The sequence below is a fragment of the Schistocerca cancellata genome, chromosome 5, assembly GCF_023864275.1.
Source record: "Schistocerca cancellata isolate TAMUIC-IGC-003103 chromosome 5, iqSchCanc2.1, whole genome shotgun sequence".
NCBI classification, from domain to species: domain Eukaryota; kingdom Metazoa; phylum Arthropoda; class Insecta; order Orthoptera; family Acrididae; genus Schistocerca; species Schistocerca cancellata.
Window position 1 is genome coordinate 252,592,480 of NC_064630.1, and position 23,784 is coordinate 252,616,263.

The following is a 23,784-nucleotide window of genomic DNA, read 5'->3' on the forward strand; positions in this document are numbered from 1 at the left end:
ATCCACACCATGGACAAGTAAATATGTGTATTGTTATATGATTAAGAACAAAATTGGATACTCTTAATTTATTACAAGTGCAGAAATCTCTTAATCGAATTCCATTTTGTTTATGTCTGTCCCTCCATGAATCACTGTTTTTCTGCACTCTGATTCTTGCAATGAAATCTCCAGATTGGCCATTTATGTTTTACTTGATCTATTCTTTCTTGTAATTTATTACAGAATTCTTCTGTTTCATCTCTATTTCCAGATGTTGCTGGATAGACTCCCACTATGTTTTTAAATGTAGTATTGCTGTCCTGTCAGTTACCCATGAATAAAGTTTTGTTTTTGTTTTTTTCTGCCAAAATCTTTCATATGTATACCAACTTCTGAAAACAGTGGATTCACATTCAGGGAAACATAGCTCAAATTGTCCAGCCACCCCGATTTACATTTCCCATGCTTTCCCAAAACTGCTCCAGGCAAATGGTGGGATGACACCTTTGAAAAGGACAAGGCCAATTTACTTTCCCATTCTTTCATAATCTGAGCTTATACTGCCTCCCTAATGACTGTGCTGTCAACAGAATAGTAAACTCTAATCTTTCTTCCTTTCTTTAGTAATTTATATCTCAGCTACAGACTAAATCATCAGGTATCTTCTAATTTGTTATGTGAACCTTCCTCTTTCTCTTTTGTCTGTTAAATAACTGTAAAATCTCTTCCAAAGCCTATAAAAAGTTTTCCATTTTTTAAATTTATTTATTCCTTGCATGTAATGGGTTACCTGCTGTAATCATACTTCCTTTTCCTACTTTCTTGTTCTCATATATATATCCATCCAGCTGATCATTTCTGTAGTCTTTTGAAAAAGTTGGGGGTCCCTAGTATGGAGTGCTGATACACAGTTAGGTGAGACCAGTGGGTGCCCCTATATCTTTCCTACTGTGGGTAGCAGCTCAGTTAGCCTTTGAAGTCATATCTTCTCCACAACATAGCAATTCTTCCTTTACTAACTCCAAAAAAAAAAAAAAAAAAAAAAAAAAAAAAAAAAAAAAAAAAAAGTGTTGTCTCTTCTACCAGTTTCACTGTACTGAGGATTTTTCCTCTCTTCCCTCACTTCTTTTGAGGATTCGAATAACTCTGGAGTACTCTGCCAACAAATCTGGGTATATGTATGTTTCCCTCATTTTGTACCATTCTTAGTTACCCTCACCACTTACCAACTAGCAAGCCAGCAAACTTAGACTCTTCCCATGCAACAATAGTAGGCTAATTGAGTGCAAAGGGATAGTCCACATCATTTACTGTTTTCCATTGCCAGTTTTGGCACTGGATACCTCTGGAGTAAAAGGCAATCCCTTACTACTAGTTTTTTTGTTCAGATTGATTACATAAAGTATTTCTTTTAGCACACACATTTAATGCTGTTACAAAGCATCCTTCTCACTTTTTTTTTACCATAATAGCCTTAACTGACTGTATGTTAACACAAATCTTTTCACAGTTATTCCAAAAGTGGTCACACCTGCCATAACACTGGATGAAGAAATGGTACTTCCACAATGGGCAATTGCGGGTATTGTCATCGGACTTGCCTCTCTCCTGTTTGTCATCATATTTGGAGTTACTGTTGTAAGTAGAAGTTATTTCCATGTAATATCTTGTCAAATGTAAAAAAAGTTAAACCTCTCATGTGTCTGAACAACAAGAAAAAAGTAAAGATTTTTAAGAATGAAACAGGAAACAGTTTTTTTTTTTTTTTTTCCACAACTAAAGTTCATGTACGTGATGGAGAAGTACTGCCTTTGATGATATTCTTTCCTCACTGTTGTGGGCAGCAGTGGGCAAAAATTTCACCATTTAAAATGATGTGATTCAGAAATACAAAAGTTACTGAAAAAGAACATTAATAACAGTGTAATAGACATCTGCTGGTTCATTGTACAGCTATCAAAACAAACATAACTGAATAACATGTCTTACTCACCATTTACTGGCTGCCTCAGAATCATGCTGTGGTCACAGAGCACAACTTTCCATTACCAACAAAGGTAACAGACAATGTGCATTCAGTAGCACTACCTCTGTAGTGAAGCAAAACTAAGTTGAGAATGAAATTAAATAGAAATTAACCAGCTGTGAATAATCTAGAAAGATCACCATAATCACACATAATAATATGACAGCTTGTATAAATATGCTTGTAAAATTATATGAGGATATCAAATGAAATATTAAAAAAACATACAGACCCAACTAATTACTCACAGTTATGTAGACGAGATAACCCGTAATGAGTTTGCTGTTCATTGTTACTGCCTCTACCATCTGCCTGCCTGACTGTATGTGTAAATATGCTCAAAAATCTCTGTATTCCATGGATCAGTTTGCTAATGATCAACCTCCCTTGAAATTAATAATTATTTAAGATGAAGTACACAGGGCAACTCAAAATACCATTAAAATCTGAACATGCACTAATTCATGGAATAATGGGGACAGAGAGGTAAAACTTGACACAGGTACCTGAGATGACATGAGGTTTTATTGAAACCAAAAATGAGTGCAAACATCAGCCAACAGATGTCACTGGACATGCCAATTACTAGGTGCAAGGTACACTGGTATGTTACAAAATTGCACCATCCCTAGACTGGCTGATAAACACATGCAGGTAGGGATGACTTTTATGCAGGCTGGCACTCCACCCCACATTGCTACATGCGTAGAAAATCTCTTGAGCACATTGTTTGGTGAGCATCACATGCTGATCCACCACTTCCATCATGCTTCACCTCCCAGGTCCTCAGACCTCAATCTGTGTGATGATTGGTTGTGAATTACCTGAAATTGCAAGTCTGCTGCAATCATCCAGCAACATCAGGGATGTAAAAGACAACACCTGACAGCAGTTTCCATCATACCTACTAATATGCTGTAGAGTACTGTTCTCGACATTGTTCCTCAAATACAGGTATTGTTGATGAATAATGGCTGACATGCTGATCATTTATTATAAGGAAAATCATCTTTCCTAAAAATCAGTTGTTATGCTCATTACTGCTTTTGTATCATATGACTTCCATCTGTGGGTCACTTTTTTTTCCCAAGAAAGTGTGCCAAAATTATCTCTCTACCTACATTATTGCATGAAGTACTGAACTTTCAAATGTTAACATACTTTTGGGTCACTCTGTAAATTAACCTTCACTGATGTGAAGAATAAAAACCAGGGATTGGAATGAGTACCTCAACAACTGGTGAATAATTTGTGGGTTACTTCAGGATCATCCTTTTCTAGGGTATTAGTAGGGTCCCATGTTAGAGTGCAGAAATCTTCACCAAGTGCCTGTCAGATGAAGTAAGAAAATGGGAATCCCTAATAATTCAAAACCAAATTACAAAAATATTATCTTACTAATCATTGCTTCTATAAAGTAACTACGTACATTTTGTGGTAAAAAGGATCAGAAACCAACTTTGCAATAAAAGGTATTCTTACATTTTTCTCACATTCAAAATGGCTCTCGTTGGATGAAAAGTCGCATTCATAAACAGAGTGTGTGATAATGACCTGAAGGATAATGTGGCAAATCCTGCAATGGAAATCAAAGCAAAGAACATTCCACTGCAATCATTTTGTTGCTCTCAAAGAATTCACACTCGTATATTACAGACTGTATTGTTCTGACTATTCACAATCTGAATTTCAAGAACTGGAATGAGGCATGTATGTTGTGGTACTCATGAAGAAGATAATTACTTTGCCACCGACCAGCATCTACTAAAAACAGTGTACACTTGTAGAAGGAAAAACCAAAAGAATTTTCTGAATTTATGAAGCAACAAACACAGTGGCAGAAAAAGAAATATGTTTTGTATTTAAAAATTCTGTTGCTGGCAAAGGTACTTCAAATAAAAGTAGCAGTTACGATTTAAATCTAGCCATTACTGCTACTTCTAAAAAAATCTGATATTCTGCACTAAACAAATTGTTACATTCAATCCTGGATTTTCCATTGTTTGAAACAAACTCCTCAAGTGCGGCATTGGGCCAAGCTCATTGAAAATAAATCCAAGCCTGAAGCTTTAATAGTTAAAAGAGTTATTGACATCATCATCATCATCATCATCATCATCATCATCATCTCAGCCTTTTCCCATGTCAGGTAGGGTCGGCATTGCTTTGCTGGATCCTTCTCTTCCATAAATGCCTATCCAGTGCTTCTTCTCTTAGCCTCCTTTCTCCTGTAGGTCTCCTGCTACCTTGTCTTTCCATCTCAGTTTCGGTCTTCCTCTTCTTCTTGATCCTTTGATTCCTAGGTCTTCAACTCTTCTCTTCACATAGTACTCCCCTCTTCTCTGCACATGTTATTGACATAATTACTATTACTGTTTATAGTAAATTGTAACAACTGAACCCATTAAAAAAGTCACACCCATTATATACCAGATAAGAGAAGACAATGCCTGCAATATAATGAACAGATTATTTTTCCAATTAAACAAATAAATATGTTATAAACAATTTCGCTTATTTAAGTTATCAGTGCCATAACTATGGACTCCTCCACAGAGACACAAATGATCTTATCAGCTTGAGTTTATTTTCTTAATATTCCAATAACTTTCAACATGTATTGAATTGTAGTTGTGATTTATAAAATAGGTCAAGTTAGTGTTTTGATTAGAGTGCCAAAAGTGGCAATTTCTTTGTTTGGTATTTCTTTAAAATTGTTAAAATGACGTATAACATTTTGTTAAGAGATTGGAAATGACTCCAACGATTTTCGTATGTTTTATCATACATAATTATGTGAAACTGTCATGAAAATTATGAATGATGGTCAGGATTAATGTATCTGCAGTGAATCAAGGAGTGGTCATGTAACTGAACCTTTAAATAACTGTGTGGGGCAGAGCTCACAGTCTTTTGCTTGTCATCTTGTATCTGAAATGTTGCTGAGGTATTTTGTCTGGTGCTGGTAATGCTGTGGGCAGTGTGTATACTGCGAATGTTGTTCGTGTACCGGAACTTGTTCATTGTAATTTGGCACATGTTGCTGGGTATTACTGCTGCTTCTGCAGAAAGTAATACAAAATTTACTCTGGTAATATATACTGTTCAATTATTCAATGTGTTATTAGTTTCTGGCCACCATTCACATATATTATGCTTCTCTAAAAAATAATTAAAAGTGATTTACATAAATCTTAAAACAATTCTGTTTTGGGATTTATATAATATTAAAATCATTCTGTTTCAAGCAATGTTATTATCCTTTGCGATTTTGACCAACAGATCCAACCTCAGTACATGTTTTTATTAAATTATTTACTAATGTATCAGTGCTAATACAAGGCTTTAGTATTAACATTGTTATGTTGTGTTGTTGGGCTAAAGAGCAATGGTGTATGGCCAACCCCTATTGATGTTAGTGAGCCACACTCAAAGTTAGTGGCCATACATTGCCCACACTCTGGAGAACCGTTGAAAACATTATACTACCATACAATGCTGTGTTCCAAACATACATTCTCAATAATTTCTCCCTGAAATTAAGGCCTATGTTTGATACTAGTGGACTTCTCTTGGCCAGGAATGCCTTTTTTGCCTATCTAGTCTGCTTCTGATGTCCTCCTTGCTTTGTCCCTCATGGGTTATTTTGCTTCCAAGATATCAGAATTCCCTCACTTTTTCTGCTTTGTGTTCACCAATTTTGGTGTTAAGTTTCTTGCTATTCTCATTACTGCTACTTCTAATTCCTTTTGTCTTTCTCCTGTTTACTGTCAACCCATAATCTATACTCATGAGACTGTTTATTCCATTCTACAGATCCTGTTACCCTTCTTCAATTTGACTCGGACAGCAATGTCATCAGTGAATCTCATCAACCTTTCAGTCTGAATTTTATTCCCATTCTTGAAAGTTTCTTGTACTACCATCATTGCTTTTTCTGTGCATAGATTGATCAGTAGGCTGAAACACTGCATCCCTGTCTTAAACTTTTTAATCCACGCACTTCATGCCTGGTCTTTCAGTCTTATTGTTTCTTCTTGGTTCTTGTACATATTGTATATTACCCATCTTTCCCTACAGCTTATTCCTTCTTTCTCAGAATTTTTAACACCTTGCATCAATTTACATTGTCAAACACTTTTTCTAGGTTGACAGGTCCTATGAGCGTGTCTTGATTTTGATTTAGTCTTGCTTCCATTATCAAGCACAGCTTCAGAACTGCTTCTCTGGTTACTTTACTGTTCTTGAAGCCAAGCTGATAGTCATATAATAGATCCTCAATTTCCTTTTCCACTCTTCTTTATATTACACTTGCCAGTAGCTTGAATACATGAGCTGTTAAACTGACTGTGCGACAGTACTTGCACTTATCTGCCCTTTCTATCTTTAGAATTGTAGGGATGATATTTTTCTGGGAGTGTGATGCTACATTGCTTGTCTCATGGGTTCTACACGAGGCATGAATGTCTGTGTAAATCCAGGTCACATTGAGGATAGAGCACTACATACCAAATACAAGAGTCTTGGAGCAGTGGATAATGCTTAAAAATTAGCAGAGCATTTACATCTGCAGCACAAACATGTGCTGTAATGGTAGATGTGAGTTATTCAAAACCTGAGCTGCAATATTCAACAGCAGAATTTTTGGCCTACCTACTATGCAATGCTTCCTCTGTATGGTAATGTTTGTGTTTTCTGTACCATTATTTATATTGCACCCAAGAATTCTAATACTGGATGAATTTTGGTGATAAGAGACTTAGATGGTAATTAGGATAAAGCTCATTAAAGCACTAATGGGAAATTCAAATGGGAGATGACATGTTGTTAGGAAGAATAACTACTAACCACCACATATAACTGTATACACTTCTGGAGAGACCAGGCATCATCTGGGAGGTGAACAGTGACCATATGAAACAAAATTGTGAACTAAGCACAACTCACACACAACTTCCATTTCTAGTGGTTTCACACATCATTCTGAGCATCTTCAGAAACTACTAGTAGCCACTGTCCACACATTAAATGTATCTGATCCCATACAGCACCAATACCAGACATCATTCATTTTGTACACTTTCTTTGGTTTCAGTAGAATGCCATGTCATTTCAACCATGCATGTCAATTTTTACACTTCCATCTACATTATTCTGTGAAATATTGAATTTTGAACTGAAGTGTCTTACACTGGTGTTGTACACAGCCAGATACATTTTATATTTGTTTGATAGCTATTAAAAGTTACTGAAAATGCTCACATCTGAGAAGCAAAACTGGTAATAAAGGAAGTTGTATGCAACTTTTGGCTGCTCCACACTTTTACCTCATTCTGTTCTATGATACTGTATCCATCATGAAGCAATTCATCAATTTGCCACATTTGGCACTCCAGTCAAAACACTAACTTGACCTGTTTTATAAATCACAACTACAATTCAATACATGTTGAAAGGAACATAAAGGAAAGAAACTCATGCTGATAAGATCATTTGTGTCTCTGTGGTGGAGTCCAAAGTTATGGCACTGATAACTTAAATAAGCTAAATTGTTTATAACATATTTATTTGTGTAATTAGAAAAATAATCTGTTCATTATATTGCAGGCATTGTTTTCTCTCATCTGGTGTATAATGAGTGTGACATTTTTTATGGGTTCAGTTGTTACAATTTACTATAAACAATAATAGTAATAATGTCAATAACATGTGCAGAGAAGAGGGGAGTACTATGTGAGGAGAAGAGTTGAAGACCTAGGAATCAGAGGATCACGGGGAAGAGGAAGACCGAAACTGAGATGGAAAGACAAGGTAGCAGGAGACCTACAGGAGAAAGGAGGCTCAGAGAAGAAGCACTGGATAGGCATTTATGGAAGAGAAGGATCCAGCAAAGCAATGCCGACCCTACCTGACATGGGAAAAGGCTGAGATGATGATGATGATGATGATGATGATGATGATGATGATGATGGTGATGTCAATAACTCTTTAACTATTAAAGCTTCAGGCTGGGATTTATTTTCAATGAGCTTGTCCCACTGCAGCAGTTCCAAAACTGTCATTGGTTTTTCTCTAGCATGCTTGTAATGAGTTTTAATGTAATTTCATTAAAATCATATTAGTGGTGACATCTCAAGCCACAGGTCCCTCCACATTACCTCATCCCATGACCATGTCACCAGAACGCACTGCTCTTCCTGCCTGGAAAAGTCCAGTGACCACTGGGCCTCACAGGTTGCTAGGCATCTTTGCTTCCACTCAGCTCACCTGTCACTGCCCTCTGACATTTAGCTGCCCCAACAAACATTCACACTGGCCCACAGCCGAACTGTCAGATTCACTCCATCCTACAGCAGTCAAACCAGCTGCTAGTAATGTCACACTAGTGAATAACAGAGAGTGAGAAAACTGGAACAGAAGAGACGAGATGTGTTGCTACTGAAGCAAGTTGAAAATTAGGTGGACTGATAAAATATGGAATGAGGAGGTTTTCTACAGAATCGGCAAAGAAGGGAACATATGGAAAATGCTGAGAAGAAGAAGGGACAGGATGATAGGACATATGTTTAGAAATCAGAAAATAGTTTCCATGGTACTAGAGGGAACTGCAGGGGATAAAAACTGTAGGGGAAGTCAGAGACTGGAATGTTGTTGTTGTTGTTGTTGTTGTGGTCTTCAGTCCAGAGACTGCTTTGATGCAGCTCTCCATGCTATTCTATCATGTGCAAGCTTCTTTATCTCCCAGTACCTACTGCAACCTACATCCTTCTGAATCTGCTTAGTGTATTCATCTCTTGGCCTCCCTCTACTTTTTTTACCCTCCACACATCCCTCCAATACTAAACTGGTGATCCCTTGATGCCTCAGAATGTGTCTTACCAACTGATCCCTTCTTCTAGTCAAGTTGCACCACAAGTTCCTCTTCACCCCAATTCTATTCAGTTCCTCATCGTTAGTTATGTGATCTATCCATCTAATCTTCAGCATTATTCTGTAGTATCACATTTCAAAATCTTCTATTCTTTTCTTGTCTAAACTATTTATTGTCCGTGTTTCACTTCCATACATGGGCACATTCCATACAAATTATTTCAGAAAGCATTTCCTGACACTGAAAATCTCTATTCGATGTTAACAAATTTCTCTTCTTCAGAAACACTTTTCTTGCCACAGTCAGTCTATATTTTAAATCCTCTCTCTTTTTGATCATCATCAGTTATTTTGCTCCACAAATAGCAAAACTCATCTACTACTTTAAGTGACTAATTTCTTAATATAATCCCCTCAGCATTGCCTGATTTAATTTGACTATCCTCATTTTGCTTTTGTTAATGTTCATCTTATGAGACTGGAATACATCCAACAAATAATTGAGGACATAGGAGGTTAGCACAAGAGAGGAATTGATGGTAGGCCACATAAAAGCAGTCAAAAGACTGATGACTCAAAAAGGAAATTCAAATATTGTCAGTCATTGTTTGTTTATGATTAGAGCTTTTTTTTGTGTTTTTACTTTTGTTTACCAGGAGATATCTTAGAAATTAGTGACTGAAGAAATTTTGTGTCAGTTGAATCCATATATCTACCAGTACATGATTTTCACTTCTTCTGAACTTTATTGATATATTTTCAGCTTGTGAACCGCCATAAGAACAACAAAAAGAGACAACCTACACCTTTAACAGAAGATATGTTGAATGAATTAAACAAAAACCATATGGGTGGCCTTGATAATTTTGGAGCAGAAGATCTCTATAATATGGAAGATGTATGGAATGACAAACCATATGATAAACCACCAAAGAAGGTAACAATATTTACTAAAAAAATAAAGCTTGTTATTAGGTAAACTTTTGTGTTTCTATTTGCAAAATCACATTATCTGAACCACTTAATTACTCATAATCCCACACCCCATTTTCAAACATAAATTTTAAGCGCTGTGTGTGTGTGGGAGGGGGGAAGGAGGAGAGGGTCATGGTTTTTTTTTTTTTTTTTGGGGGGGGGGGGGGGCAGGGACTCTGTCTTGTCTTACGAAATAGTCTTGAACACTCAAAACATTAAAATTCAGAACATACTTGTCCTATTATCATCTGAAACAATGAACAAGTTTCCACTTAAACTGTAACCATATAAGATACAGTATGGCACAAGTAGTGCAAGGAGATGGGTCCACCCTCTGATGGAGAAGGCACACGTAAGTGGAATATATTCAATACAAACATCGGACGGAGAATTTTCTCTCTTATGTACAGATACAAGGGTGTAGCTTTGTTGAAGTTGTCATAGAAGAATGCTCATAGACTTCTAACCAGTCAAGCACCCAGCAGAAAACCATTGCCTTACCCTGCTGTTTTGAATATGTAAGGCTAACAGAACAAAAATTTGTTGATTAGGACAACTGTACAGTGAGGGAAAATATTTACAATGTCCTAGTTATCCTCTGTGTGTATAGCATTGAAATCATGGGGCTTATTTAAAATTTAAACTCAAAACTGAATGTGGTGTATGTGTCTAGATTTACTCTGGTGAATTTAAAACTCCCTGGACATTCATAACAGTGGGATCCACCCCTACCCCTATCTGCTCTAAACCACAGATAAAACCTTTGTAACTATTGATTCTAAGTCTATCATATTCTGCATTTGCCCACATCATGAGCTGCCTGCTTAATTTGTCAGTGAACTACTTGAAAACTGATGTTTGCTTATAGAACAGGTATATTAACTGAGGACACCAACTCAGTCATGCCAGTCACTGCAAGACAACAGCTCAACTTCTGTACAACTAGTTCCAAGCAAACAGATTTTACTTGATCTGCGAAATATTCATATCATGCAGTTTTAAACACATAATAATGATACAGAGGAACTAGAAACAACCATTAATGGTCACACACTAAACAAAATTAGATATGAAAAATGTATTGGTGTTCAAGTAAATTATAAACTAAAGTGGAAGAAAACATACTGACAGGTATTGTAAGAAATTTGCTAAAGTTTGGCTACACAATAAATTACACATATCTAAAGATCATGAATCAAACTGAATATTTGAGTGATTACAATTATGAATAACTTAACCTTTAACTACTATGGATGATCTCTCAGGCTACTACATTTTTTTTGTCTTTTGATATTTCACGCTCCCCAGCGAGATGAAGTAGACTCTTCTGCATACTGTCCTATTGGATGACAGGCTACAAATGCCAGAAATATGGCATTGTTGTTTGCAATTTGTTTATTTTGGACCTTGAGAGGTCTCACAGGTGTACCATAGTGTTTGCGAGTTGTGTTTTTGTTGAATGTTACCATTTCTCCATGGTGAGGAAAGCTAGACCTTCAATGCAACATTGTCTTTGCAAGACGGATGTGGGCATTCAAGAATATCTCAGTGAATTCTCAGATGAAGGCTCTGTTGACAGTAATGATGACCCTGACTTTAAGTATTTAGTGATCATGATACTAAGTCAGAGAAGGAAACTGAAAGTCATGAAGATGTGATGGATGATGACAATGGAGAAGCATACTTCTTTGCTAAGAACAGAAAGAAAAAAATGGAGAAAACAGAAGTCGCTAATGTAAGAACAAGGCAACTAAACATTGTCTTACAGCTACCTGAACTGCAACAGATTCTTAAAAGTCTTGTAGAAAACTTTCTATTTTGGAGATATGATTCTAGCCTTTTGTTGTCCTTATTTGAAGTGGAAAACAAGGTATCCTTGTCAATAGTGTGGCATTTTGATTAGGTTTGAGAATTGTAGGAGGGTCTGTGTGCAATGCATGAAGGCTGAAAGCAATTAGAATTTGATTCATGGCCTTGGAAGAATACATAAGGTAATTACTATCTCTTTGATTTTTAAAATAAAAATTTGGCAAAATTTCTCCCTAGATAGAATAATGGGGTAGAATAATTACTCTAATGCTAAAATGATGAGTAGTAAACTCAGAGCTGATTCCAAATATGGTTTGTCATAACTGAAATGTGTTTTCCTACAGTTATGTCGTGAATCTGTAATACTGTCTTCCTGATGATAATCTGTGAGTTGTTAGAGAGGTAACTATTTGCTGTTATTTTAGTAATACATAAAGTAAAAATAAAATTGCAAATTCTGCTGTGTTTCAGTTTACAAACTGTTTTAAATTCTGCATTGCTGCGCAGTGTAGGATCCTTACCAGATAGGACTGACGGAGTATATCGAAAAAGTTCAAAGAAGGGCAGCACATTTTGTATTATCACGAAATATGGGAGAAAGTGTCACTGAAATGATACAGGATTTGGGCTGGACATCATTAAAAGAAAGGCATTTTTTGTTGCGACGAAATCTTCTCACAAAACACCAATCATCAACTTTCTCCTCCAAATGTGAAAATATTTTGTTGACACTGACCTACATAGGGAGAAATGATCACCATGATAAAATAAGGGAAATCAGAGCTTGTACAGAAAGATATAGGTGTTCATTTTTTCTGCACACTATACGAGATTGGAATAATAGAGAATTGTGAAGGTGGTTCGATGAACCTTCTGCCAGGCACTTAAATGTGATTTGCACAGTATCCATGTAGATGTAGCTGTAGATGTTTAAAAAATGCAAATTTCCATAAAGTCTGTTTTCAAGATGTGTAACAAACAACAGGAAGTCTTGAAAATATAGTCATCAAAACAGGGGTTTTATACAAAAAATAAAATAAAAAGGCAGTCTGAGAGACCTCTCCATAGTAACTTGTGTTCCTGTCAACATCCGTAGTAGCTGAGGGTTAAGTTGATCACATAGAAATGTTACAGGAAAAGCTACCTAAAGACTGCAATTTATTGGCAGAATACTTAAAGGATGTAACAGGTTTACTAAATAGACTGCCTACACTACTCTTGTCTGCCCTCTTCTGGAGTACTGTTTCACACAGTGAGATCCATATCAGATAGGATTGATGGAGGACATTGAAAAAGTTCAAAGAAGGGCAGCTAGTTTTGAATTATCATGAAATAGGGGAGAGAGTGCCACAGATATGATATGTGAGTTTGTGTGGCAATCACTAAACAAAGGTGTTTTATGTTGCAGCAGGATCTTTTCATGAAGTTTCAGTCACCAACTTTCTCCTCTGAATGTGAAAATATTTTGTTGGTGCCCACCTACATAGGGAGAAATGATAATTATAATAAAATAAAAGAAATTAGAGCTTTCACAGAAAAATTTAAGTATTCATTTTTCCCTCATGCTGTTCAAGAGAGGAACAGTAGAGAAATAGCTTGAAGGTGGTTCGGTGAACACTCTACCAGGCACTTAATTGTGGATTACAGAGCGGTCATGTAGATGTATATGCAGATGAAATCAATCAAAGAACTAAGTACAGTGTACTTTTCTTTCCAAATTATCTGAACTAGGTAGCAGTGAAAGAGATAACTGGGATAGTATTGTCAGTTCTCTCAGTCAGTGCCTCCCCCACTTCTTTACCTGCCAATGAGAAGTCTTTCATTGAGTCCACAACTAAGTGCGCACTGTTGAGTCAGTGTCAGCAAGCCATGGCTGCTACACATATAGCATCATAATAAGCAACAACTACTGGGTCCTATTGTTGACATAATTTACATGGCGAATGTCCATAATTTAGTTTGCCACCAGCCTGGCTTTGTCACTGAATTGCTTTTGATCATTTGCATATGTGTTCACTATATGGAAGTGTTGTTTGTTTGCTGAGAGAGCTTTGCTTTTCATTGCATATTTCTAGTCTTGTTTATGACTAAAAGTGGCTGTTATAAGACACATGGGATTAAATGAATAGTATCATCTGCAATACATACGAATTTTTTCATAACATTGAAGACAATCTCAGAAGAAATAAAATTTTGTTGGCACTACAGGCTGGAACACTGAGGACCTGTGGTGTTTTACCCTGAACAGTGCAGAGAATAACATGTGCAGAGGCACAGGGGAAGGAAATCCGAATTTGAGATACATGGTTCATTCTCCAAGAAAGGATATTAGCAGAGAAAGAGTTGTCAGTGATTTGTACAATTTGTAATTGGAGATCGTTTATCGTAATGTAATTAAATTTCACAGTCATGCTTCATATTTCATATAGCAAAAGGTGACAGATGTCTTATGCAACAAGACTGGTTTTGCAGGGGGCTACCACTCAACTGGCAATATTTTAAAATATTTGGGATTTTGGTACAGAAAATGCAGCAAAGGAAGATGCATTCTGATGTAGATACCATACTGTAGCAATAGACCCACTTCTACAAGAAAAATACGCTACACTACATCAAGAAAGAAAATATTCCTTGCCCTATTATTCATCTCGCTGAGATCTGACAATCAAAATAGTGCCAGGAAGCACATCTAAAGACAAAAGTGGCTTGAAAGTGCTGACTGGAAAAGGCAACAGACATTTTTTGTCATGTAGCATCAGCAGAAAATGGATTTATTAAATATACAAATTGATATTTATGTTCAACAAACCTAGTGATTGTCATTAGGAAATGAGTAGAGATGTGGTGAACATTGCTTCTTTTTAATTTTTTATTATATGATTTAGAGGAGAGTTGTGTCATCATCATGTATAATAACAGTGATCTTTCAAAGAATGAGTAAAAAAGTCATAATTCAAACACAATGAAGGGAGAAATTGTGCAGTAGCTAGAAGAGAAAAATATTTCATGTTAGAGCTACTGTACTCGCTCACAGGCATTGGAGGAAGTCAGGTGACATAAGCACCTTTACAGTCAATTTGAACTTGACTAAATATCACCCGTAATGGCAAAAAGGTTTTAAGGCTTCTCCCTTAATAACGCCAATACAAGCCAATAGAAAATAAGAAAATGTGCAAGTAGATGACTTTCTTAGTTCTCCAGAAGACGATAATTAAGAAACAATAACTTAGATTAACTGCTATGTTTCTTTTTTCTTCTCTTGACTCAAACTTGTGAACACAGTTCCCTCTCACCACTGCCTTTCATGTCTGCTTCCCCTTTTCCTCTCATTATACCAACAATTTTTCAAAATGCCTGTGCTGATATATTTGTTCATTTTATTTCCAGGGAGCAGGGGTTAAACGTAACATGCATATCTCATGAACACTTAAATGACAATATAATGAAAAATGAAATTGATTTGTAAATTGACAAAAGAATAATAACAGTGTATTTTGCTACAATATGATTCATAATTCATGCAAAAATACATCTGAACAAGCCTCCATTTTGCAGCAGTGCCTTAAACAGATTTGTCAATACATTATTCTGCAGCCATAATTGTTTAAAACAACTCATTATCTGCTTTTGACTGTAAAATCTTTATTTCAGATTGCTGTTTGGTCAAATACTTAACTTCCAAGCAAGCACTTTGTAATGTGTTGGGCATGGCGATCAGCCATTGGCCATCTCATAGCCATGCCAGATAGCACCATTGATAGTGTTGTTGGATGACAAAGTTTATTGAGTTTATTTCAGCATGGATCTTCTGACAGCTGAGGTCTACCAGTGAGAACATGAGTGTGCAAAGTTTACAGAACAGGTGGAAAAGGGAAAGGGGGGGGGGGGATGACTTCCATACTTGTCCCTCCAGTCACCACTTCCACTGCTCCATAGTATATTTACTTTGTATGCTTTTGATACCAGTTATTTTATAGAAGTATTTCCTGGAACAATGCAACTAGTAATGAAAGTATTTATCATGCCAAAGAATGCAATAAGACTACAGTGTAAAATACATAATGAAACATTTTGAAGATTCCTCATAGTATTCCAAGATTTTTAACCAGCACTTTGGAATAATTAACAGCAACATATAAAATTAAAACATGATCAAAAACAAAGCCCATGACATCTTTTGTTCCACGCATAAGATTTAGAAGAATATTACTTGTACTATCTGATAAAAAATTTCTGAACACCTGCTAGTAGGCATTAATATGAGGTTTGTCCACCATCTGCCTTTATGATGGCTTGAACTCTGCTGGAGATGCTTTCAGTGAGATGTCTGTGGACAAATGGCAGCCATTATTCCTCAAGAGCCAAAATCAGAGAAGGTAATGATGTTGGACACCAGGATCTGGAGTGAAGTCAGTATTCTGACTCATTGCAAAGGTGTCCTATTGGTTTCAGGTCAGGCCACTGGGCAGGCCATGACAGGATGCATTGTAATGCCGTACAAATAGTTATTGATTATGCACTGCCCCTCTACTGTATGCAGTGCACAATGCTGTAAAATGTGTTCATATCCTTCCACATTTAACATTTTCTTAAGCACAATGAAGGGATCATTCCCTAACCACAAAAAGCAGCCCCAAACACTAACACCGCATTTGCTTTAATTCATTAGAGCAAATGTAACAATAAATGATGACAGGAATTTGCAAAAGCCAAATCCTTTTATCTGACTGCTACAGGATGTAGTATGATTCATTACTCAAAACCACTTGTTTCCAGTCTTCCACTCGCCAGTGATGTCACTCTTCACACCACCTCAAGTGACGCTTATCATTGTCTACAAAAACTTGTTACTTATGAGAAGTTGCTCGACCATTGTACACATTTTTTTATAACTCCCCATGCATAGTCATTGTGCTAGGTGGGCTACTTATAGTGCTTTGGAGCTCATGTGATTTTTTTTACAACCATCCTCTGAAATGCTTGACAGTCCCTGTCCCAGTACATGAGGTCTGCTTGGTCTTTGTTGTTGTTCCTTCATGTTCTCATTTCACAGTCACATCACCAGCAGTCAGCTTGGGCAGATTTAGATGGGTAGAAATGCCCCTGATGGATCTGATTCTCAGACCCATGCCCATGATCAAAATCACTGAGCTCTTCTGTTGTTACAACTTCTCTGCTTAAAACACAATACTTCCTGCCTCCTTTTACATGGGTGGGTTTGCCTCTTGTGACATCTAGTGGTCAATTCTGCATTACAAAGGTGTGTCAGATACTTTTGATCACATAGTATATTCTAATAAAACAGTCTTGAACATGGTACCTGCAGGCAAAGCCAAGAAATTGGGACTCTAAGCAGATTATAAAGTCAATTAAATGCAACAGTTATCAGCCTTTCTTACAACTTACCTATCTAGGCTTGGGAGACTGAAAATCACTGACAGTAGCATAACAGGGCTTGTAGTACTCTGGCATCCATTCTCACAGTATTCAGGCAGCTGTTATGTTTTCCACTGCATCTGTGTCCTAACGTAAGTCTTCTAAGAGGGGCAGAAGCTATGACAGTTGTGAAGGGTTGACCGTCATATTAAGACTATAAGCAAACAGTTCCCTGTTCATCCCATAATGTATGACTATGCTCTTGAATTTACACATCCAGTCAGCTCTATTTCCCCATTAGAGTCCTTCATACAAAATGTCTTCAGGGTGTGCTATTCAAAACTTGTTCACTCACTTTTTTTACTAATTTTTCATAATTATCCTTAAACTATTAATAAACTGTGATAAGCATATGTGCATAGGATTACATGAAAAAATGCAGATCAAAGTATAGGAAGATATGTAACTTTTCTCTGTACATGAATCTGTTTGTCACATGATATAAGGAAGCTATAGTAAAATTCATCAAACGTAGTTGTGTGTTCTAAATTATCCTTAAAACTCCAGAGTGTAGTGATGATTCCAACAGCTGTGCTCAGTTGCATGACACTTCCATCATGAATAAGTTTAGTGGTTGATCATTGAAGTTCAAGTTTGACTAGTAATAATATTCCACTGTATAACATCTGTTTGTAAATTTAAGGATTACATTCAATAACCTTTCGGATTACAGCGTTCATCAGCTTCACTTCAAGAAAACAGCATGGCAAACCTTTATGATAGCTGGCGCTCTGAGTGGAATGGATACTACTACAATGCATATTATGGAAATGGTAATGGATCTAGTACTAGTGGGTATGCACGACGGAGGTCTGACTATGACACAAATTTCTGAAGTAAGCAATCTGTGGCCACACAAGCATACCAGGATCATCTGTCTGATAGTCCTTAGAAAAGAGAAAAATCTGTGTTGTTCAGTGTTTCAGGAATTACTTATTTCTATAAACTGTAAATAATATATGTAAGTCTGATATTTGGAAATGTGTGTCCACATTCTAATTTCTCTAGTCAGGTGACAAAATGGAGTCCATAGATATTTAACAAGCAACAGGAAACTGTGATAAATTTTATGTGGCCATGCTTAAATCATGACAGCAACTACAGCTGTACAAATAAATGTCAAGGAGGACTACAATTAGCTCAATGTTGTGATAACTGTAAGCAGATCTGATAGTTGCACACACAATTTTATTCATGAATAAGAGGTTTTATCCTCATTACAAATTATATTTATCCAGGCGAATTTCTCCATTATTGTCCTCTGTGGCATGTGTCCCAATAGAGAAGCTGCCTAATCTTTGTTGAAAATCTTGTTTTCAATTTAAGATTTTGTATCTAGTAATCAAACTTAATATATAGTAAATCACTTCCAAGTAATACTCCCTGTAACTTCAATTGTACTGTTTGTCCAGAACAGATATTTATGTTAAGTAACAGGAATGATTCAATGGCTGCAGTCAAAATCCCATATACTTTTAACAGTGCTACATGTTGTGAAAATCAACAAAATGACGTAAGTCATGAACGTTTCTGCTCATTTGATAGGAAGCTGTAAGCTGAATGCCAATTGAGAAATATTTTGTTACTGATAGTAGTCAGCTGATAACACTATGGACTGATAGAATGCACAAAAAGGTCTGAAATTAATCGCTATTTAGGGTCTAGAGTTCTTGAACAAATCCAACCAAAAATCTGTAAAAGTATGATGACTTCCTACAGTGAAATATTTTCTTAACTGATGTATGTTTAAATGGGCCTAGAAACTCTTCATCTGTTGGCTTTATTTATACATAAATTTACAGTGCAGAGTAGAATATTTTAATTCTGAAGAAGCAACTTAAAAATTAAATAAAAGCTATGAGAGGAACAAATATTTTTGTATAATAGACTCAATTGATACACTCAAGAATTCAGCATAGTTTTCAGTAGTAGTAATCGTTCATGACCAGTGTTACATGATTTAAGAGAATAGTTCTTTACATAGGTACAGGGTGCTCTCAAAATTATCACACCAACAAATATGACATAATGTGCTAATAATGTACAAAGCCCTCCACAAGCTTGCCTAAAATTCTTGAAAAGAGCTTTTGTGAGAGCATTACAGGAAAATGTAAGGTGAGAGACTAACAAAAGAATGGAATTTTAACAAACATACTTGGTAAATCTTACAAAACACCAACCAAAAGTGTCAGTTTCATTAAAAACCTTTTAGCATAAATATTTATTGTGATATTGCAGACAGGTGCAAGCTTTAACTTAGGTTTCTGCTGTAACTAAATTTTCAGAATTAGTAGATTTATTTTGTCATAGACATAAATAATTGACTTTCTGTTCTTTGAGCACCTGAACTTCCTGTCCATACTGCATAATCAGGCTGAGGGAAAGCTCAACAATAAGTTATGATATTGGTACATTACGTATACTGTGGTACTTCTACTGACATGTATTTCTCTCCTTTGGAGCATACTAAGCAATGAACATCTTACTTCGTTAATAGTTCTTGTAAATATTAGTGGAGTTATGCTTCTTGAGCAAGAAATTTTGTGATATTTGATGTCTAGGTGCTCACCTAGCCTTCACCAACTGCTGCAAATAAAAATCAATGCACTGCCATGGAGCTAGACCATCTCCAAATTCCAAATTAATCCATTCACTCTAGGCAAATTTAAAAGAGAAGTAGCAACTGCTACAATAGCACAAAATCTGAGTTAGCCCAGTATTCCCCATGCAGATCTTTTATGCTTGCATATATGAATCATGAATGATTTCTCTTTGCTGTGTTGTAACATGATGTGAGCTAGCACCCTTGAGTATACTGTTTACATATCTTTTTAAATTAAACTGTTCAAGCTTGTCAATAAATGTGCTGAAATGGAGATGATGGTCTTGGCCATTTTCATAGTGTTTTCTCAACCACCTCCCCTTTCCCCCCACTTCCCACTTGTGTACTTTTTCTAATAATAATAACCATGGCAGTTGTATGACCAGTGACTCCACCCATTGCCATCCAGTTTAAATATTTATGCTTCTGGAGGCCTGGTGCCTGGAACAGCCACTACTCTTGCCAGGTGACATGACCATTCCTAATGGAATTTCAATGAAGCTTTGCACATAGGCCAAGAATTTGTAATCACAAAGGATGTTCACTATATTTTGAGTACTCTAGGCTCTTCATATAGTGAACTAAACATAAGCAACTGCATAAATATGTAAAAGAGAGGGAGAAATAAGCTAAAAAACTAATATCATTCCCTGAAACACTTTTTGCATTTCCAGAAATATTTTGATCATTAATTTCTTAGAATTTGTTCACAAAAAATTACTAATAAATTTATTATTTACATCTGTTTTACAAACAATCTGTACATGTTTGCCACATGAAACAATATTATTGTTACATGTATACATGTGTGTGTGAGTGCATGTTTTCGTGTGTATAATATATATAAATCTGTACAAAGTCAAGTTTAAAATATTTTGTATATACTGTACTTCATTGACCAATAAACAGAGTGAATGTTTAAAAATTGTATCAATTTATTCTCATTTCACATAATGCTCACAATTTCCTCCTACATCCATAAAAAGATACAATTAACAATTTTCAGTGGTACATTTCTTTTGCAAGAAATTAGCTTCTAGCTATATGTAGACTGCCTTCTTATTAATTAATTATAACATTGCAAATGGGAAACAAAAAGGTTTCCCACAACTATGCTTTAGCTGGTATCACACTGAAGTACTGGTCGTTAAGAGTTGTTGGGAAGGAGACTTTTCTGGTGCCTTCAGATTTCCGGAATTTTAAAATGAAAAACACCATCTGTATAAATATTTTTTATTGATGATGAACAGTTTCAATCTGATTAGCCAACTATCTTCAGATGATGGAACAGTCTTGCTACTACTGTCAAACCACACCTCGTGGCACCAGATCAAAAACAGTCATCATTAACAAATGAAGTAGTGATCCAGACACTGTTCTTCATTCACTATGCCGATGGAGATAACACTTCCCTGAGATACATCTTTAATTACCACAATGTTCTGTAAGTGTACTACTAGCGAGACAATAGATAAAGGGGAAGAGGGTAGATACCACAGAAAAAATGGTGTTTGAAATTTATACATAATTATGAATAATTTTTTTAATATTAACTCAGCTGCAAATTGTCACCACCACCATCCCTTCAGACATGCATGCATGCCTGAAGGAACTGACATTGTAAAATAAAAATGGTGTCATCATAAAATTTTCAGTTTTTAAAGAGTTTATTAATCAGGGGAAAGACAGAAAACAGTTTTGATATGCTTTTTATCTGATCCTGTTAGATTGCAAAACTGAGCAAGGCATATATTTAAGAAATGGTGCATAATTAAGTACAATATATAATCATTTATAATTCAAGAAATATTCTTCAGTTGTTCTTCAGTTTGTAGGTAATCAAGTACAAATAAGTGAGCCAGTCTACTTACTGGTCTAACTAGAAAGTATTTGCTTAGTTCCGAAGTGAATTTTTTTGAATGAGTTTTAATGCCTTTGAGGAAATTGTGCACCTGTGTTGTGTAGTAGTTGTGAATGCAACAGTTTGTTTGTTTGTTATTGGCTGTCAGCATCATCAGAAAGGGGTGGAGGCAACAACTCAATATTGGCATTCCAGAAGGCCACATCCTTACCAGTGAAGCTTAAGGAGGAAAGGAATACATAGAATAATATCAGAAGGTAGATAGAATTAGCCATGTGCCCTAGTTGAAGAGAAATTGGTAGTAACTGCAAAATAACACAGTCAGTTACCAAAAATAAATATGGAGTAAATAGGCACCCAGCCACAAGTTACTGCTAGACAGCCAGGATCTCACTCCTGCAGGTTGCACTTGTGCCATACTATGTGACAATACAATTTCATTAACAGAGTGACTGAATTATTCATTCAATTGCTGATGATATTTTCTTGTAGCAGTGTAGCTACTGTTTAAATTTTGAAAACACAAGAACAGACTTCCTAAGCATGTTGTCAGCAAGAGAACTGAACAGCGAACTGTAAACAAAAGTGCCAGAGCCATAGGAACATCAGGAAAAGTTGGCCTCATGTCACCTGGAAAGCATCGAAACTGCAAGAAACCTATAACATAACTGAATGATTTTGTCAAGGGTGCTTTAAGATCCTCCATATTTGAAATGTAAACATATGGTGAATATATCCAACATCACAAAAACTTGTTACAATAATTCAAGAGGAAATTGTCTTTGAGGGTAGCACTTCAGCAATGAAAAGAATTTTAAAAGACACTGGTTTTAAATATGTTAAAAGTAATGATACAAGGACGTTTTTAATGGAAAGAAATAACAACTAAATATTCAGCCATATTCCTGAGAAAGATTACCTTGATGAAACATGGGTGAATCAGGATCATTCCAGGAAAGCCTGCTGAAAAATGAGTGGTGATGGTGGTGGTAGTTTTCACACAGGAAAAGGTTCTTGGATAGTCATTCTTATGGTTTTGTTCCCGAGAGCAAACTTTCATTTAGTTGTAAGAAAAACAGCAGTGACTATCATTCTGAAATGAATACTGCTCCTTTCAAGAAGCAGTCCACATACAGTTTTTGGTGACAACCATTACCTCTGCAAGTAGTCAGCACAAGCGACAAAAGACAAACCACTGGGTGATTTAAACAAGAAAACACACAAACTTAACTGCATGTGAATGTGGTCATACAGTTTTGTGTTCACCCCTACACAATGCCAGTATAATCAAATTGAATAAATTTGGGCACATGTTAAAGGCTATTGGGGTGGGGTATGTCTCAAGATAACAGACAATGAATCAATTGTGCATGAGGCAACAGACATCATCCTCTGTTCACCAAGGGCAAACTGTCCGTGGCATGTTGGAAAGTTCCAAGAATACCACTTTGATAAGGTGGTGAAGATGAATATAAGCCTTGGACTTATCACAAAGTTACAACTGGATGCTTAGGACACAGACTAAGAGAGCAGTGATGATGGCATTATAATGTAGGCTCTGGAACAAAGTAAGCTAATGAATCGTCAGAATAGCACCAGATAAATTCATCAAAAACTCTGATATTTTGACAGGTAACCTCATCATTTTCAACACACAATTGGAAAATACCTTAAAGTGACAGGGAGGGCTACCTGTCAAGGTAGTGATGGTTTATGACAAACTTACAGGGAAGCACTCCCTCGTGTTTCTTGAAAATGATGGTTAGTTGTTTGCTAGTTCAATGGATCATAAATTCAGTCTCCCACTGTTATGTGGTGTGAGTTAGTTTACACTCATAATGCTCTTTGTCAGTGAAAACTTTCCACCACATTAACCACTTACACAACCATCTTTTGCATCAATCTTTGCTACCTGTAATTCTTTTTTAACACAGAGATTCACACTTAACTACATCTAAACACACGCATGCATCCATTACAAAATTACACCCTAAAAAAGGTCTGTAGATTAGAAGGAGTTGTCAAGCAAATATAATCATTTCAGATTACATTTGAAATTAATTTTATTACCCATTCGATTCTTCACTTCAATGGGCAAGCTGCCAACGATTTTTGTGGCTAAACACCTCACTCATTTTTGTGCCACTTGATGGAGGACTGATGATCTGTGCAAAGAATTTCTCTTTCATTTTTGTAACAATGAATGTTACTATTGTTTTCAAA

The 23,784-nt window shown here is 36.1% G+C and overlaps 1 protein-coding gene across 1 annotated transcript in view; it reads left to right on the plus strand.

The window, feature by feature from the left end:
• The window catches only part of LOC126188471 (mucin-5AC), a 112,569-nt gene extending 91,950 nt beyond the window's left edge, over positions 1-20,619 (plus strand). The window contains exons 8-10 of the mRNA XM_049930075.1: positions 1,493-1,620; positions 9,642-9,815; positions 17,772-20,619. Coding sequence (XP_049786032.1) covers positions 1,493-1,620; positions 9,642-9,815; positions 17,772-17,933 — 464 coding nt within the window. The 3' untranslated portion in view covers positions 17,934-20,619. The remainder of the gene's footprint in view (positions 1-1,492; positions 1,621-9,641; positions 9,816-17,771) is intronic.
• Positions 20,620-23,784: the final 3,165 nt, after the last annotated feature.